At 46.4% G+C, this 16,803-nt stretch overlaps 1 protein-coding gene across 2 annotated transcripts in view; it reads left to right on the top strand.

Annotated features, from left to right (window-relative positions):
• The first annotated feature begins 6,195 nt into the window (after positions 1–6,195).
• LOC129856050 (transmembrane protein 144-like) overlaps positions 6,196–16,803 on the top strand; it is a 45,106-nt gene continuing 34,498 nt past the window's right edge. The window contains exons 1-7 of one of the 2 annotated variants that reach the window (XM_055924184.1): positions 6,196–6,691; positions 6,794–6,949; positions 7,657–7,779; positions 12,043–12,142; positions 12,950–13,030; positions 16,218–16,302; positions 16,448–16,524. In XM_055924184.1, the coding sequence (XP_055780159.1) occupies positions 6,595–6,691; positions 6,794–6,949; positions 7,657–7,779; positions 12,043–12,142; positions 12,950–13,030; positions 16,218–16,302; positions 16,448–16,524 (719 nt within the window). In that variant the 5' untranslated portion in view covers positions 6,196–6,594. The remainder of the gene's footprint in view (positions 6,692–6,793; positions 6,950–7,656; positions 7,780–12,042; positions 12,143–12,949; positions 13,031–16,217; positions 16,303–16,447; positions 16,525–16,803) is intronic. The other variant, XM_055924183.1, reaches the window with a different exon arrangement.

Genomic DNA, 16,803 nt, shown 5'->3' with positions numbered 1-16,803 from the left:
CTAGATAAAGACCAGTCTCTTCCTCAATAGTGTTCAGTGAATTCTACTAGATAAAGACCAGTCTCTTCCTCAATAGTGTTCAGTGAATTCTACTAGATAAAGACCAGTCTCTTCCTCAGTAGTGTTCAGTGAATTCTACTAGATAAAGACCAGTCTCTTCCTCAGTACTGTTCAGTGAATTCTACTAGATAAAGACCAGTCTCTTCCTCAATAGTGTTCAGTCAATTCTACTAGATAAAGACCAGTCTCTTCCTCAATAGTGTTCAGTGAATTCTACTAGATAAAGACCAGTCTCTTCCTCAATAGTGTTCAGTGAATTCTACTAGATAAAGACCAGTCTATTCCTCAGTAGTGTTCAGTGAATTCTACTAGATAAAGACCAGTCTCTTCCTCAATAGTGTTCAGTGAATTCTACTAGATAAAGACCAGTCTCTTCCTCAATAGTGTTCAGTGAATTCTACTAGATAAAGACCAGTCTCTTCCTCAATAGTGTTCAGTGAATTCTACTAGATAAAGACCAGTCTCTTCCTCAATAGTGTTCAGTGAATTCTACTAGGTGAAAAGCCCAAATGTGTATAACATTTAAAACACTACATTTCCAACCGTTTTATTTCCATATCCATCTGCATAATATTTAGAACGCCAGTATTCGGACACGCCCCCCGACTGTCATGTCCTTGTTCTCAGAGTTCTGTGTTCAGATGATCAGTACCTCACCTTTACAGGTGTGTGTTCTTTCTTCTATCTAAACTGTACCTGTGTGTTTATATATGACAAGGTTATAATTAAGAGTCTCAGCGTGTTTTTGGAACTGGACTTGTGTGCCATCTGGCTGGTTCATTTTTAGGGACTGTTTTTAAATAAAGATCTCCATAAGCTTCTTCATCCTGTTACCCACTTTATTACACACAGAGACACACACACACACACACACACACACACACACACACACACACACACACACACACACACACACACACACACACACACACACACACACACACACACACACACACACACACACACACACACACACACACACACACACACACACACACACACACCACACCACACCACACCAAACACACACGCACAGACACACACACGCACAGAAACACACGCGCATACACACACGCACGCACGCACGCACACACACACACCACACCACACCACACACACACACCACACCACACACACACCACACCACACTGCACGCACACACACACACACACACACACTCTCTCTCTCTCTCTCTACTCTTAGGCTGTAAATAGCTGTAGTCTGCAGTGTGTCCCTGCTGCTGCTGACAGAGTAAACTACTGTTAGACAATCAATACACTGCAGTCTAGAGCAGTCATTCTCTCAGCTCCTAACCCCAACACTATCTATAAACACTATCTATCATTACTATCTATCAATACACTCTGCAGTCTAGAGCAGTCAGTCTCTCAGCTCCTAACCCCAACACTATCTATAAACACTATCTATCATTACTATCTATCATTACTATCTATCAATACACTGCAGTCTAGAGCAGTCAGTCTCTCAGCTCCTAACCCCAACACTATCTATAAACACTATCTATCATTACTATCTATCATTACTATCTATCAATACACTGCAGTCTAGAGCAGTCAGTCTCTCAGCTCCTAACCCCAACACTATCTATAAACACTATCTATCATTACTATCTATCACTATCTATCATTACTATCTATCATTACTATCTATCATTTCTATCTATCATTACTATCTATCATTTCTATCTATCATTACTATCTATCATTACTATCTATCACTATCTATCACTATCTATCATTACTATCTATCACTATCTATCACTATCTATCATTACTATCTATCATTACTATCTATCACTATCTATCATTACTATCTATCATTACTATCTATCACTATCTATTACTATCTATCATTACTATCTATCATTACTGTCTATCATTACTATCTATCATCGCTATCTATCATTACTGTCTATCATTACTATCTATCACTATCTATCATTACTATCTATCACTATCTATCATTACTATCTATCACTAGCTATCATTACTATCTATCACTACTATCATTACTATCTATCACTATCTATCACTACTATCATTACTATCTATCACTATCTATCACTATCTATCATTACTATATATCACTATCTATATATCACTATCTATCACTATCTATCATTACTATCTATCACTATCTATCACTACTATCATTACTATCTATCACTATCTATCACTACTATCATTACTATATATCACTATCTATATATCACTATCTATCACTATCTATCATTACTATCTATCATTACTATCTATCACTATCTATTACTACTATCATTACTATCTATCATTACTATCTATCACTATCTATCATTACTATCTATCATTACTATCTTTCACTATCTATCATTACTATCTATCATTACTATCTATCACTATCTATCATTACTATCTATCATTATTATCTATCACTATCTATCATTACTATCTATCACTATCTATCATTACTATCTATCAATACTATCTTTCAATACACTGCAGTCTAGAGCAGTCAGTCTCTCAGCTCCTAACCCCAACACTATCTATAAACACTATCTATAAACACTATCTATCACTATCTATCATTAATATCATTACTATCTATCATTACTATCTATCACTATCTATCATTACTATCTATCACTATCTATCACTACTATCATTACTATCTATCACTATCTATCACTACTATCATTACTATCTATCACTATCTATCACTATCTATCATTACTATCTATCACTATCTATCATTACTATCTATCATTACTATCTATCATTACTATCTATCACTATCTATCATTACTATCTATCACTATCTATCACTATCTATCATTACTATCTATCAATACTATCTACCAATACACTGCAGTCTAGAGCAGTCAGTCTCTCAGCTCCTAACCCCAACACAATCTATAAACACTATAAACACTATCTATCATTACTATCTATCACTATCTATCATTACTATCTATAAACACTATCTATCACTATCTATCATTACTATCTATCATTACTATCTATAAACACTATCTATCACTATCTATCATTACTATCTATAAACACTATCTATCACTATCTATCATTACTATCTATCAATACACTGCAGTCTAGAGCAGTCAGTCTCCCAACACTATCTATAAACACTATCTATCACTATCTATCATTAATATCATTACTATCTATCATTACTATCTATCACTATCTATCATTACTATCTATCACTATCTATCAATACACTCTGCAGTCTAGAGCTATAAACACTATCTATCAATATATTCTACAGTCTAGAGCAGTCAGTCTCTCAGCTCCTAACCCCAACACTATCTATAAACACTATCTATCATTACTATCTATCATTAATATCATTACTATCTATCACTATCTATCATTACTATCTATCAATACACTCTGCAGTCTAGAGCAGTCAGTCTCTCAGCTCCTAACCCCAACACTATCTATAAACACTATCTATAAACACTATAAACACGATCTATAAACACTATCTATAAACACTATAAACACTATCTATAAACACTATAAACTCTATCTATAAACACTATCTATAAACACTATCTATCGTTACTATCTATAAACACTATCTATCATTACTATCTATCACTATCTATCATTACTATCTATCAATATATTCTACAGTCTAGAGCAGTCAGTCTCTCAGCTCCTAACCCCAACACGATCTATAAACACTATAAACACTATCTATCATTACTATCTATCAATACACTGCAGTCTAGAGCAGTCAGTCTCTCAGCTCCTAACCCCAACACTATCTATAAACACTATCTATAAACACTATAAACACTATCTATCATTACTATCTATCAATACACTGCAGTCTAGAGCAGTCAGTCTCCCAACACTATCTATAAACACTATCTATCATTACTATCTATCATTACTATCTATCATTACTATCTATCACTATCTATCACTATCTATCATTACTATCTATCATTACTATCTATCATTACTATCTATCATTACTATCTATCACTATCTATCATTACTATCTATCATTACTATCTATCACTATCTATCATTACTATCTATCACTATCTATCACTATCTATCACTATCTATCACTATCTATCATTACTATCTATCACTATCTATCACTATCTATCATCACTATCCATCACTATCTACCATTACTATCATTACTATCTATCACTATCTATCATTACTATCTATCAATACTATCTATCAATACACTGCAGTCTAGAGCAGTCAGTCTCTCAGCTCCTAACCCCAACACTATCTATAAACACTATCTATAAACACTATCTATAAACACTATCTATCATTAATATCATTACTATCTATCATATTGTACGAGCAAGAATTGAGTACGAGGCCGTTTGAAATGGGTACGTTTTATCTGGCTACTCAATACTGCCCCTGCAGCCCAAACAGGTTTAAAAGACTGTGACCAACGATGGCGGTGACCAACTTTGACAAAAGTAATCTGCATTAGGAAAACTGTTGTAATGAACACTTATGAGAATGGTGGACTGAATTTTCTGGACTTTAATACTTTAAATAATACTTTTAAGATCAATTGGATAAAACAATTCCTAAGAAGACCCACTTCTATCTGAAATGTTATTCCTCATCTTGTCTTCTCTGCTTTTGGTGGCCTTAACTTCATGTTGTTGTGCAATTGTAATATTGACAAAATTCCAGTGAAACTTTCTGCTTTTCATCGGCAGGTTTTCTTGTCATGGTCCTTCATTTATAAACACAATTTTTCTCCACACAGATATTATATATGGAATAATCGGGACATATTGTATAAAAATACTTCTTTGTTTTTAGAATATTGGTTCCTAAATAATATCCTGTTGGTGAGCCAACTGGTAAATGCAGAGGGTCTTTTACTCAGTTATAAGGAATTCTTATCACTTTACAAGGTCCCTGTAACACCTAAAGATTTTACAATTGTTTTAGATGCCATTCCCTCAGGTGTTGCTCTGTTATTCAGGAACGTGTCAAGACCCTCAGAGCCGACCTTCTATTGACCCTGTTGACTCATCAGTAGGAAAGATTTGTTTCTCTTTTGGCACATTCAACAACAGAGCGATACGAACCTTGTTTCAGCAGGATGTTGTCATGCCTTATTGGAATGGATTTATTGATAATATCTGTTGGAAAAAAAAGTTTGGATGTTGCCACACACATACCTACTTGTTAACAAAATTAAGGAGGTTTCCTTTAAAATGATTGATAAATATTATCCTGCCGACCGCTATATGAAGAAGTTTAAGGAAAACATCAACTCAAACTGCTCCTTTTGTAATGACCACCCAGAACCAGTGTTGCTCCTTTTGTAATGACCACCCAGAACCAGTGTTGCTCCTTTTGTAATGACCACCCAGAACCGGTGTTGCTCCTTTTGTAATGACCACCCAGAACCGGTGTTGCTCCTTTTGTAATGACCACCCAGAACCGGTGTTGCTCCTTTTGTAATGACCACCCAGAAACAGTGTTGCTCCTTTTGTAATGACCACCCAGAACCGGTGTTGCTCCTTTTGTAATGACCACCCAGAAACAGTGTTGCATCTTGTATTAATGTAAGAAAACTGTGGCAAGACATCAGTAGGTTTATAATTGAACACATTTATAAAGATTTTACACTATTGTGGAGAGATGTACTGCTTGGATTCTTTACATACGATAAAAATAAGCTGAAACATTTTTATGTAATTAGTTTAATTATTCTTTTGGCCAAATTTCATATACACAAATGTAAATTTACTAACAAAAAAACACATTTTCTTACTCTACAAAAAGAAATTGAACTGTATTTTAAGACAGTTAAATACTCTACTAACAAGAAAGCTGTTAGAATTGTCAGTGTATGTATGTCCCTTAAGGTCCTTGTGTAATTGTAATCTGATATTGTACCCCCTAGCCCCGCCCCCAGCCCCGCCCCCTATACTAGCTCGATTGTCCATTATATATAATCTATTATATATAATCTATATATACTTGTGTTCCCGTATGTACTTTCTGTATTGATTTGTTGTTAATAAAAAATAATAATAATAATAAATAAAAAATAAATAAATAAAAGTAATCTGCTCGAACGCGCCCAACAAGTAGACCCAGAGCCAGCTGTTCCCTGTCTTGCGTGAGCATGCCGGATATTACGGAGGAACCAGGAGCCCACACGGGAAAAGCCGAAAGAGGAAACTTACACTGACAGGAACATTGACAAAAAAGACTCTCCAATGGTAAACGGCCTGAGTAAACTCTTATTTATCCACCATCTTTGGGGTTAATAATGCTCGGAGGTGCAAAACGAACTGCACGGTGGTCATGTGATAACACGGTGGTCATGTGATAACACGGTGGTCATGTGATGTACACGGAAGTGTAACTCCTCCGTACTGCAGTTGTCAGTACCTTGCAGAGTTTTAGAAGCGGTCTACACCGTTAACGTCTAGTAGTATATTCAAATAGCTGGTTAATGTAGCATAGGTTAGTAGTCAGCTCGTATCTAGTCCTCTCTGCCGCCATGTTGTTGTTGAGTGTTGTGAGCAGTGTCTGTCTGCTCCTAGCGACGCTACAGGCAGAGCTGGTACAATGTGACGCCGTATTGAACATCTCTACAGGTTTGTTACCACAGGTCTCTGTCTTTCAACGTGGTTTTCATTTCATATGGGTCTCGTCTGTATGGGCTACTACTGTGTCAGACCAGTTTGTGCTCGTTTCAGGTGAGAATGTCGGACAACTCGGGAAGGATTCGGTGCAGCTCGTGACTAACTCGTCCAACGGCACCGAGCTAACCTACGGCTTCGTCTCGTGCGGAGTGGCCGTTCTGTTTTACGGTTCTAACTTTGTCCCCGTGAAGAAAATACCCACCGGAGACGGTAAGAACGAAGCGAGACAAATATATTGTAACGACCCTGGGTTTATAAGCGCGGAAATCGACTCTGCCGCTGGAGCATGCTTTTGCGGCACAGTTGATAGCGCGCCGGACTTCGGGCTAGAAGGTCGAGGGTTCGAGACCTGCTCCCTGCCTGTTTCATTACAATATAATGAGTTCAACGCCTTCAGCACTAAGTTAGTTTACTCAACATGTTAACCAAGATTCGGCTAAACTTCTTCAATAGACGAAACTTGGTTTATTCCTGGTGTTTCGTGGTAACTTGACATTATTTAACCTTCTTCCTGTACTATTACATGTTCTGTTTTCTGATAAATTAAATTTGTGCAACTTTCCACTGTTCCAAGGCTTTCCAAAACGCAACTTATTGTGTAATAACTATCGATCACTGATTGATTAGGCATCATACCTGTTGAATTACGTCATCACTAATCAATGATGCTGTTAGAAAGGCCGGGCCACATTCAGTTGCCAAACCCAGATAGAAATGCCATGACTTGAGCTCATGTCATTCCTTATTATACACTGTATTGTTTTCTACGTGGCCTGTTTTATATCTGAACATTTCCTAAACACTGTGTCCTGCTGAATACACCCCAAGTGTGTCTGACTCACCTTTGCTACCGCAGTAACATGTGTTTGTGACCAATAACATTTGATTTTGTGTGTGTGTGTGTGTGTGTGTGGCAGGTCTGTTCTTCCAGTGGGTGCTGTGTGCAGCAGTCTGGAGCGTCTCTCTGGTGGTCAACATTATTCTGGGGTCTCCCACCTTCTGGCCTCTAGCCATGCTGGGGGGGGGCATCTGGGCTACAGGTCAGTATCCCTCTAGCCATGCTGGGGGGGGGGGGGGGGGGGGGGGGGCTGGCTATCTGGGCTACAGGTCAGTATACCTCTAGCCATGCTGGGGGGGGGGGGGGGGGGGCATCTGGGCTACAGGTCAGTATCCCTATAGCCATGCTGGGGGGTTGGCTGGCTATCTGGGCTACAGGTCAGTATACCTCTAGCCATCTGGGCTACAGGTCAGTATACCTCTAGCCATCTGGGCTACAGGTCAGTATACCTCTAGCCATCTGGGCTACAGGTCAGTATACCTCTAGCCATCTGGGCTACAGGTCAGTATACCTCTAGCCATCTGGGCTACAGGTCAGTATACCTCCTAGCCATCTGGGCTACAGGTCAGTATACCTCCTAGCCATCTGGGCTACAGGTCAGTATACCTCCTAGCCATCTGGGCTACAGGTCAGTATACCTCCTAGCCATCTGGGCTACAGGTCAGTATACCTCCTAGCCATCTGGGCTACAGGTCAGTATACCTCCTAGCCATCTGGGCTACAGGTCAGTATACCTCCTAGCCATCTGGGCTACAGGTCAGTATACCTCCTAGCCATCTGGGCTACAGGTCAGTATACCTCCTAGCCATCTGGGCTACAGGTCAGTATACCTCCTAGCCATCTGGGCTACAGGTCAGTATACCTCCTAGCCATCTGGGCTACAGGTCAGTATACCTCCTAGCCATCTGGGCTACAGGTCAGTATACCTCCTAGCCATCTGGGCTACAGGTCAGTATACCTCCTAGCCATCTGGGCTACAGGTCAGTATACCTCCTAGCCATCTGGGCTACAGGTCAGTATACCTCCTAGCCATCTGGGCTACAGGTCAGTATACCTCCTAGCCATCTGGGCTACAGGTCAGTATACCTCCTAGCCATCTGGGCTACAGGTCAGTATACCTCCTAGCCATCTGGGCTACAGGTCAGTATACCTCCTAGCCATCTGGGCTACAGGTCAGTATACCTCCTAGCCATCTGGGCTACAGGTCAGTATACCTCCTAGCCATCTGGGCTACAGGTCAGTATACCTCCTAGCCATCTGGGCTACAGGTCAGTATACCTCCTAGCCATCTGGGCTACAGGTCAGTATACCTCCTAGCCATCTGGGCTACAGGTCAGTATACCTCCTAGCCATCTGGGCTACAGGTCAGTATACCTCCTAGCCATCTGGGCTACAGGTCAGTATACCTCCTAGCCATCTGGGCTACAGGTCAGTATACCTCCTAGCCATCTGGGCTACAGGTCAGTATACCTCCTAGCCATCTGGGCTACAGGTCAGTATACCTCCTAGCCATCTGGGCTACAGGTCAGTATACCTCCTAGCCATCTGGGCTACAGGTCAGTATACCTCCTAGCCATCTGGGCTACAGGTCAGTATACCTCCTAGCCATCTGGGCTACAGGTCAGTATACCTCCTAGCCATCTGGGCTACAGGTCAGTATACCTCCTAGCCATCTGGGCTACAGGTCAGTATACCTCCTAGCCATCTGGGCTACAGGTCAGTATACCTCCTAGCCATCTGGGCTACAGGTCAGTATACCTCCTAGCCATCTGGGCTACAGGTCAGTATACCTCCTAGCCATCTGGGCTACAGGTCAGTATACCTCCTAGCCATCTGGGCTACAGGTCAGTATACCTCCTAGCCATCTGGGCTACAGGTCAGTATACCTCCTAGCCATCTGGGCTACAGGTCAGTATACCTCCTAGCCATCTGGGCTACAGGTCAGTATACCTCCTAGCCATCTGGGCTACAGGTCAGTATACCTCCTAGCCATCTGGGCTACAGGTCAGTATACCTCCTAGCCATCTGGGCTACAGGTCAGTATACCTCCTAGCCATCTGGGCTACAGGTCAGTATACCTCCTAGCCATCTGGGCTACAGGTCAGTATACCTCCTAGCCATCTGGGCTACAGGTCAGTATACCTCCTAGCCATCTGGGCTACAGGTCAGTATACCTCCTAGCCATCTGGGCTACAGGTCAGTATACCTCCTAGCCATCTGGGCTACAGGTCAGTATACCTCCTAGCCATCTGGGCTACAGGTCAGTATACCTCCTAGCCATCTGGGCTACAGGTCAGTATACCTCCTAGCCATCTGGGCTACAGGTCAGTATACCTCCTAGCCATCTGGGCTACAGGTCAGTATACCTCCTAGCCATCTGGGCTACAGGTCAGTATACCTCCTAGCCATCTGGGCTACAGGTCAGTATACCTCCTAGCCATCTGGGCTACAGGTCAGTATACCTCCTAGCCATCTGGGCTACAGGTCAGTATACCTCCTAGCCATCTGGGCTACAGGTCAGTATACCTCCTAGCCATCTGGGCTACAGGTCAGTATACCTCCTAGCCATCTGGGCTACAGGTCAGTATACCTCCTAGCCATCTGGGCTACAGGTCAGTATACCTCCTAGCCATCTGGGCTACAGGTCAGTATACCTCCTAGCCATCTGGGCTACAGGTCAGTATACCTCCTAGCCATCTGGGCTACAGGTCAGTATACCTCCTAGCCATCTGGGCTACAGGTCAGTATACCTCCTAGCCATCTGGGCTACAGGTCAGTATACCTCCTAGCCATCTGGGCTACAGGTCAGTATACCTCCTAGCCATCTGGGCTACAGGTCAGTATACCTCCTAGCCATCTGGGCTACAGGTCAGTATACCTCCTAGCCATCTGGGCTACAGGTCAGTATACCTCCTAGCCATCTGGGCTACAGGTCAGTATACCTCCTAGCCATCTGGGCTACAGGTCAGTATACCTCCTAGCCATCTGGGCTACAGGTCAGTATACCTCCTAGCCATCTGGGCTACAGGTCAGTATACCTCCTAGCCATCTGGGCTACAGGTCAGTATACCTCCTAGCCATCTGGGCTACAGGTCAGTATACCTCCTAGCCATCTGGGCTACAGGTCAGTATACCTCCTAGCCATCTGGGCTACAGGTCAGTATACCTCCTAGCCATCTGGGCTACAGGTCAGTATACCTCCTAGCCATCTGGGCTACAGGTCAGTATACCTCCTAGCCATCTGGGCTACAGGTCAGTATACCTCCTAGCCATCTGGGCTACAGGTCAGTATACCTCCTAGCCATCTGGGCTACAGGTCAGTATACCTCCTAGCCATCTGGGCTACAGGTCAGTATACCTCCTAGCCATCTGGGCTACAGGTCAGTATACCTCCTAGCCATCTGGGCTACAGGTCAGTATACCTCCTAGCCATCTGGGCTACAGGTCAGTATACCTCCTAGCCATCTGGGCTACAGGTCAGTATACCTCCTAGCCATCTGGGCTACAGGTCAGTATACCTCCTAGCCATCTGGGCTACAGGTCAGTATACCTCCTAGCCATCTGGGCTACAGGTCAGTATACCTCCTAGCCATCTGGGCTACAGGTCAGTATACCTCCTAGCCATCTGGGCTACAGGTCAGTATACCTCCTAGCCATCTGGGCTACAGGTCAGTATACCTCCTAGCCATCTGGGCTACAGGTCAGTATACCTCCTAGCCATCTGGGCTACAGGTCAGTATACCTCCTAGCCATCTGGGCTACAGGTCAGTATACCTCCTAGCCATCTGGGCTACAGGTCAGTATACCTCCTAGCCATCTGGGCTACAGGTCAGTATACCTCCTAGCCATCTGGGCTACAGGTCAGTATACCTCCTAGCCATCTGGGCTACAGGTCAGTATACCTCCTAGCCATCTGGGCTACAGGTCAGTATACCTCCTAGCCATCTGGGCTACAGGTCAGTATACCTCCTAGCCATCTGGGCTACAGGTCAGTATACCTCCTAGCCATCTGGGCTACAGGTCAGTATACCTCCTAGCCATCTGGGCTACAGGTCAGTATACCTCCTAGCCATCTGGGCTACAGGTCAGTATACCTCCTAGCCATCTGGGCTACAGGTCAGTATACCTCCTAGCCATCTGGGCTACAGGTCAGTATACCTCCTAGCCATCTGGGCTACAGGTCAGTATACCTCCTAGCCATCTGGGCTACAGGTCAGTATACCTCCTAGCCATCTGGGCTACAGGTCAGTATACCTCCTAGCCATCTGGGCTACAGGTCAGTATACCTCCTAGCCATCTGGGCTACAGGTCAGTATACCTCCTAGCCATCTGGGCTACAGGTCAGTATACCTCCTAGCCATCTGGGCTACAGGTCAGTATACCTCCTAGCCATCTGGGCTACAGGTCAGTATACCTCCTAGCCATCTGGGCTACAGGTCAGTATTTAATCTCTGTGTTTGTGTAGGTAACATCACGGTGGTCCCCATAGTGAAAACCATCGGTCTGGGCCTGGGCCTCCTCATCTGGGCCTCTTTCAACCTCCTCATTGGTTGGGCAAGCTCCAGGTACACGCACACACGCTCACGCACACATTTCACGCACCCTCACACACACACACACACACACCTCACGCACCCTCACGCACTCTCACACACACCTCACGCACCCTCACACACCTCACGCACCCTCACGCACCCTCACACACCTCACGCACCCTCACGCACCCTCACACACACACACACCTACCTCATGCACCCTCACGCCCTCTCACACACACCTCACGCACACACACACCTCACGCACACACACACCTCGCGCACCCTCACACACACCTCACGCACCCTCACGCACCCTCACACACACACACACACCTCACGCACCCTCACGCACCCTCACACACACACACACACCTCACGCACCCTCACGCACCCTCACGCACACACTCACACAACTCACGCACCCTCACGCACCCTCACGCACCCTCACGCACCCTCACGCACCCTCACTCACCCTCACGCACCCTCACTCACCCTCACGCACCCTCACTCACCCTCACGCACCCTCACACACACACACCTCACGCACCCTCACGCACCCTCACACACACACACACACCTCACGCACCCTCATGCACCCTCACGCACACACTCACACACCTCACGCACCCTCACGCACCCTCACGCACCCTCACGCACCCTCACGCACCCTCACTCACCCTCACGCACCCTCACTCACCCTCATGCACCCTCACACACACACACCTCACGCACCCTCACACACACACACACCCTCACACACACACACACCTCACGCACCCTCACACACACACACACACCTCACACACCCTTACAATACCGTGTGTGTGTCTCTAGGTTTGGCTGGTTTGGGATCGATGCTGAGGAAGTTTCTAACCCAACACTCAACTACTGTGGAGCAGGTTGCTGTCTGCTCAGGTAATGATGGGTGGTGGTGGGGTGTGTAATGGTGTGTAACTGTCTGCTCAGGTAATGATGGGTGGTGGGGGGGTGTGTAATGGGGTGTAACTGTCTGCTCAGGTAATGAGGGGTGGTGGGGGGGTGTGTAACTATCTGCTCAGGTAATGATGGGTGGTGGTGGGGTGTGTAATGGGGTGTAACTGTCTGCTCAGGTAATGATGGGTGGTGGTGGGGTGTGTAACTGTTTGCTCAGGTAATGAGGGGTGGTGGTGGGGTGTGTAATGGTGTGTAACTGTCTGCTCAGGTAATGATGGGTGGTGGTGGGGTGTGTAATGGGGTGTAACTGTCTGCTCAGGTAATGATGGGTGGTGGTGAGGTGTGTAATGGGGTGTAACTGTCTGCTCAGGTAATGATGGGTGGTGGTGGGGTGTGTAATGGGGTGTAACTGTCTGCTCAGGTAATGAGGGGTGTGTAACTGTCTGCTCAGGTAATGATGGGTGGTGGTGAGGTGTGTAATGGGGTGTAACTGTCTGCTCAGGTAATGAGGGGTGTGTAACTGTCTGCTCAGGTAATGAGGGGTGGTGGTGGGGTGTGTAATGGTGTGTAGCTGTCTGCTCAGGTAATGAGGGGTGGTGGTGGGGTGTGTAATGGTGTGTAACTGTCTGCTCAGGTAATGAGGGGTGGTGGTGGGGTGTGTAATGGTGTGTAACTGTCTGCTCAGGTAATGAGGGGTGGTGGTGGGGTGTGTAATGGTGTGTAACTGTCTGCTCAGGTAATGAGGGGTGGTGGTGGGGTGTGTAATGGTGTGTAGCTGTCTGCTCAGGTAATGATGGGTGGTGGTGGGGTGTGTAATGGTGTGTAACTGTCTGCTCAGGTAATGAGGGGTGGTGGTGGGGTGTGTAATGGTGTGTAACTGTCTGCTCAGGTAATGAGGGGTGGTGGTGGGGTGTGTAACTGTTTGCTCAGGTAATGAGGGGTGGTGGTGGGGTGTGTAATGGGGTGTAACTGTCTGCTCAGGTAATGATGGGTGGTGGTGGGGTGTGTAATGGTGTGTAACTGTCTGCTCAGGTAATGAGGGGTGGTGGTGGGGTGTGTAATGGTGTGTAACTGTCTGCTCAGGTAATGAGGGGTGGTGGTGGGGTGTGTAATGGTGTGTAACTGTCTGCTCAGGTAATGAGGGGTGGTGGTGGGGTGTGTAATGGTGTGTAACTGTCTGCTCAGGTAATGAGGGGTGGTGGTGGGGTGTGTAATGGTGTGTAACTGTCTGCTCAGGTAACGGTGGGTGGTGGTGGGGTGTGTAATGGGGTGTAACTGTCTGCTCAGGTAATGAGGGGTGGTGGTGGGGTGTGTAATGGGGTGTAACTGTCTGCTCAGGTAACGGTGGGTGGTGGTGGGGTGTGTAATGGGGTGTAACTGTCTGCTCAGGTAATGAGGGGTGGTGGTGGGGTGTGTAATGGGGTGTAACTGTCTGCTCAGGTAATGAGGGGTGGTGGTGGGGTGTGTAACTGTTTGCTCAGGTAATGAGGGGTGGTGGTGGGGTGTGTAATGGTGTGTAACTGTCTGCTCAGGTAACGGTGGGTGGTGGTGGGGTGTGTAACTGTCTGCTCAGGTAATGAGGGGTGGTGGTGGGGTGTGTAACTGTTTGCTCAGGTAATGATGGGTGGTGGTGGGGTGTGTAACTGTTTGCTCAGGTAATGATGGGTGGTGGTGGGGTGTGTAACTGTCTGCTCAGGTAATGAGGGGTGGTGGTGGGGTGTGTAATGGTGTGTAACTGTCTGCTCAGGTAATGAGGGGTGGTGGTGGGGTGTGTAATGGTGTGTAACTGTCTGCTCAGGTAATGAGGGGTGGTGGTGGGGTGTGTAATGGTGTGTAACTGTCTGCTCAGGTAATGAGGGGTGGTGGTGGGGTGTGTAATGGGGTGTAACTGTCTGCTCAGGTAATGAGGGGTGGTGGTGGGGTGTGTAATGGGGTGTAACTGTCTGCTCAGGTAATGAGGGGTGGTGGTGGGGTGTGTAATGGTGTGTAACTGTCTGCTCAGGTAATGAGGGGTGGTGGTGGGGGGTGTATAGTGTTGTAGTGTGTACCAGGGAGTGGAGTGTAACAGGGTCTGTACCAGGGAGTGGTGTGTACCAGGGAGTGGTGTGTAACAGGGTCTGTACCAGGGAGTGGAGTGTAACAGGGTCTGTACCAGGGAGTGGAGTGTAACAGGGTCTGTACCAGGGAGTGGAGTGTAACAGGGTGTGTACCAGGGAGTGGAGTGTAACAGGGTGTGTACCAGGGAGTGGAGTGTAACAGGGTGTGTACCAGGGAGTGGCGTGTAACAGGGAGTGGTGTGTACCAGGGAGTGGTGTGTACCAGGGAGTGGAGTGTAACAGGGTCTGTACCAGGGAGTGGAGTGTAACAGGGTCTGTACCAGGGAGTGGAGTGTAACAGGGTGTGTACCAGGGAGTGGCGTGTACCAGGGAGTGGCGTGTACCAGGGAGTGGCGTGTACCAGGGAGTGGCGTGTACCAGGGAGTGGCGTGTACCAGGGAGTGGCGTGTACCAGGGAGTGGCGTGTACCAGGGAGTGGCGTGTACCAGGGAGTGGTGTGGCGTGTACCAGGGAGTGGCGTGGCGTGTACCAGGGAGTGGCGTGGCGTGTACCAGGGAGTGGCGTGGCGTGTACCAGGGAGTGGCGTGGCGTGTACCAGGGAGTGGCGTGTACCAGGGTGTGGAGCAGTGTGTACCAGGGAGTGGAGTGTAATGTGGTGTGTACCAGGGAGTGGTGTGTACCAGGGAGTGGTGTGTACCAGGGAGTGGAGTGTACCAGGGTGTGGAGCAGTGTGTACCAGGGAGTGGTGTGTACCAGGGAGTGGTGTGTACCAGGGAGTGGTGTGTACCAGGGAGTGGCGTGTACCAGGGTGTGGAGCAGTGTGTACCAGGGAGTGGAGTGTAATGTGGTGTGTACCAGGGAGTGGTGTGTACCAGGGAGTGGTGTGTACCAGGGAGTGGAGTGTACCAGGGTGTGGAGCAGTGTGTACCAGGGAGCGGTGTGTACCAGGGAGCGGTGTGTACCAGGGAGTGGTGTGTACCAGGGAGTGGTGTGTACCAGGGAGTGGTGTGTACCAGGGAGTGGAGTGTACCAGGGAGTGGTGTGTAATGTGGTGTGTACCAGGGAGTGGTGTGTACCAGGGAGTGGTGTGTAACAGTGATCTCTCTCCTCAGTGCTGTAATCTTCTTCTTTGTGAAGAGTGATGTTCACAGTCAGTCCTCCAGACCAGAGGAAGAGGAGCCACTACTCCTAGACGGGGTGAGACACACTGTTCCCAGCTTCAGTCACTCCTACAGTCTGGATGCTGATCAATAGGGAGCAGATTTCAATACTGTGTGTGTGTGTGTGTGTTTGTGTGTGTGTGTGTGTGTGTGTTTGTTTTTATTTGTGTTTGTGTGTGTAGCGTGTAAATGCAGATGGTGTGACGTCGTCTGATGACTCGTGGGTCGACACACTAAGACCGCGGACCAAAAGACTGGTGTACGTATCTCACCTTAACATAGGCTCTACACGCTTAACATTTACAGATAAAGGGACCAGCGCTGCCTAGAACCAGAGGATAAAGGGACTAGCGCTGCCTAGAACAAGAGGATAAAGGGACTAGCGCTGCCTAGAACAAGAGGATAAAGGGACTAGCGCTGCCTAGAACCAGAGGATAAAGGGACCAGCGCTGCCTAGAACAAGAGGATAAAAGGACCAGCGCTGCCTAGAACCAGAGGATAAAGGGACTAGCGCTGCCTAGAACCAGAGGATAAAGGT

Source organism: Salvelinus fontinalis, chromosome 5 (assembly GCF_029448725.1).
Source record: "Salvelinus fontinalis isolate EN_2023a chromosome 5, ASM2944872v1, whole genome shotgun sequence".
In the NCBI taxonomy this organism is placed as follows: Eukaryota; Metazoa; Chordata; class Actinopteri; order Salmoniformes; family Salmonidae; genus Salvelinus; species Salvelinus fontinalis.
This window is presented reverse-complemented; position numbering and strand designations above follow the sequence as displayed.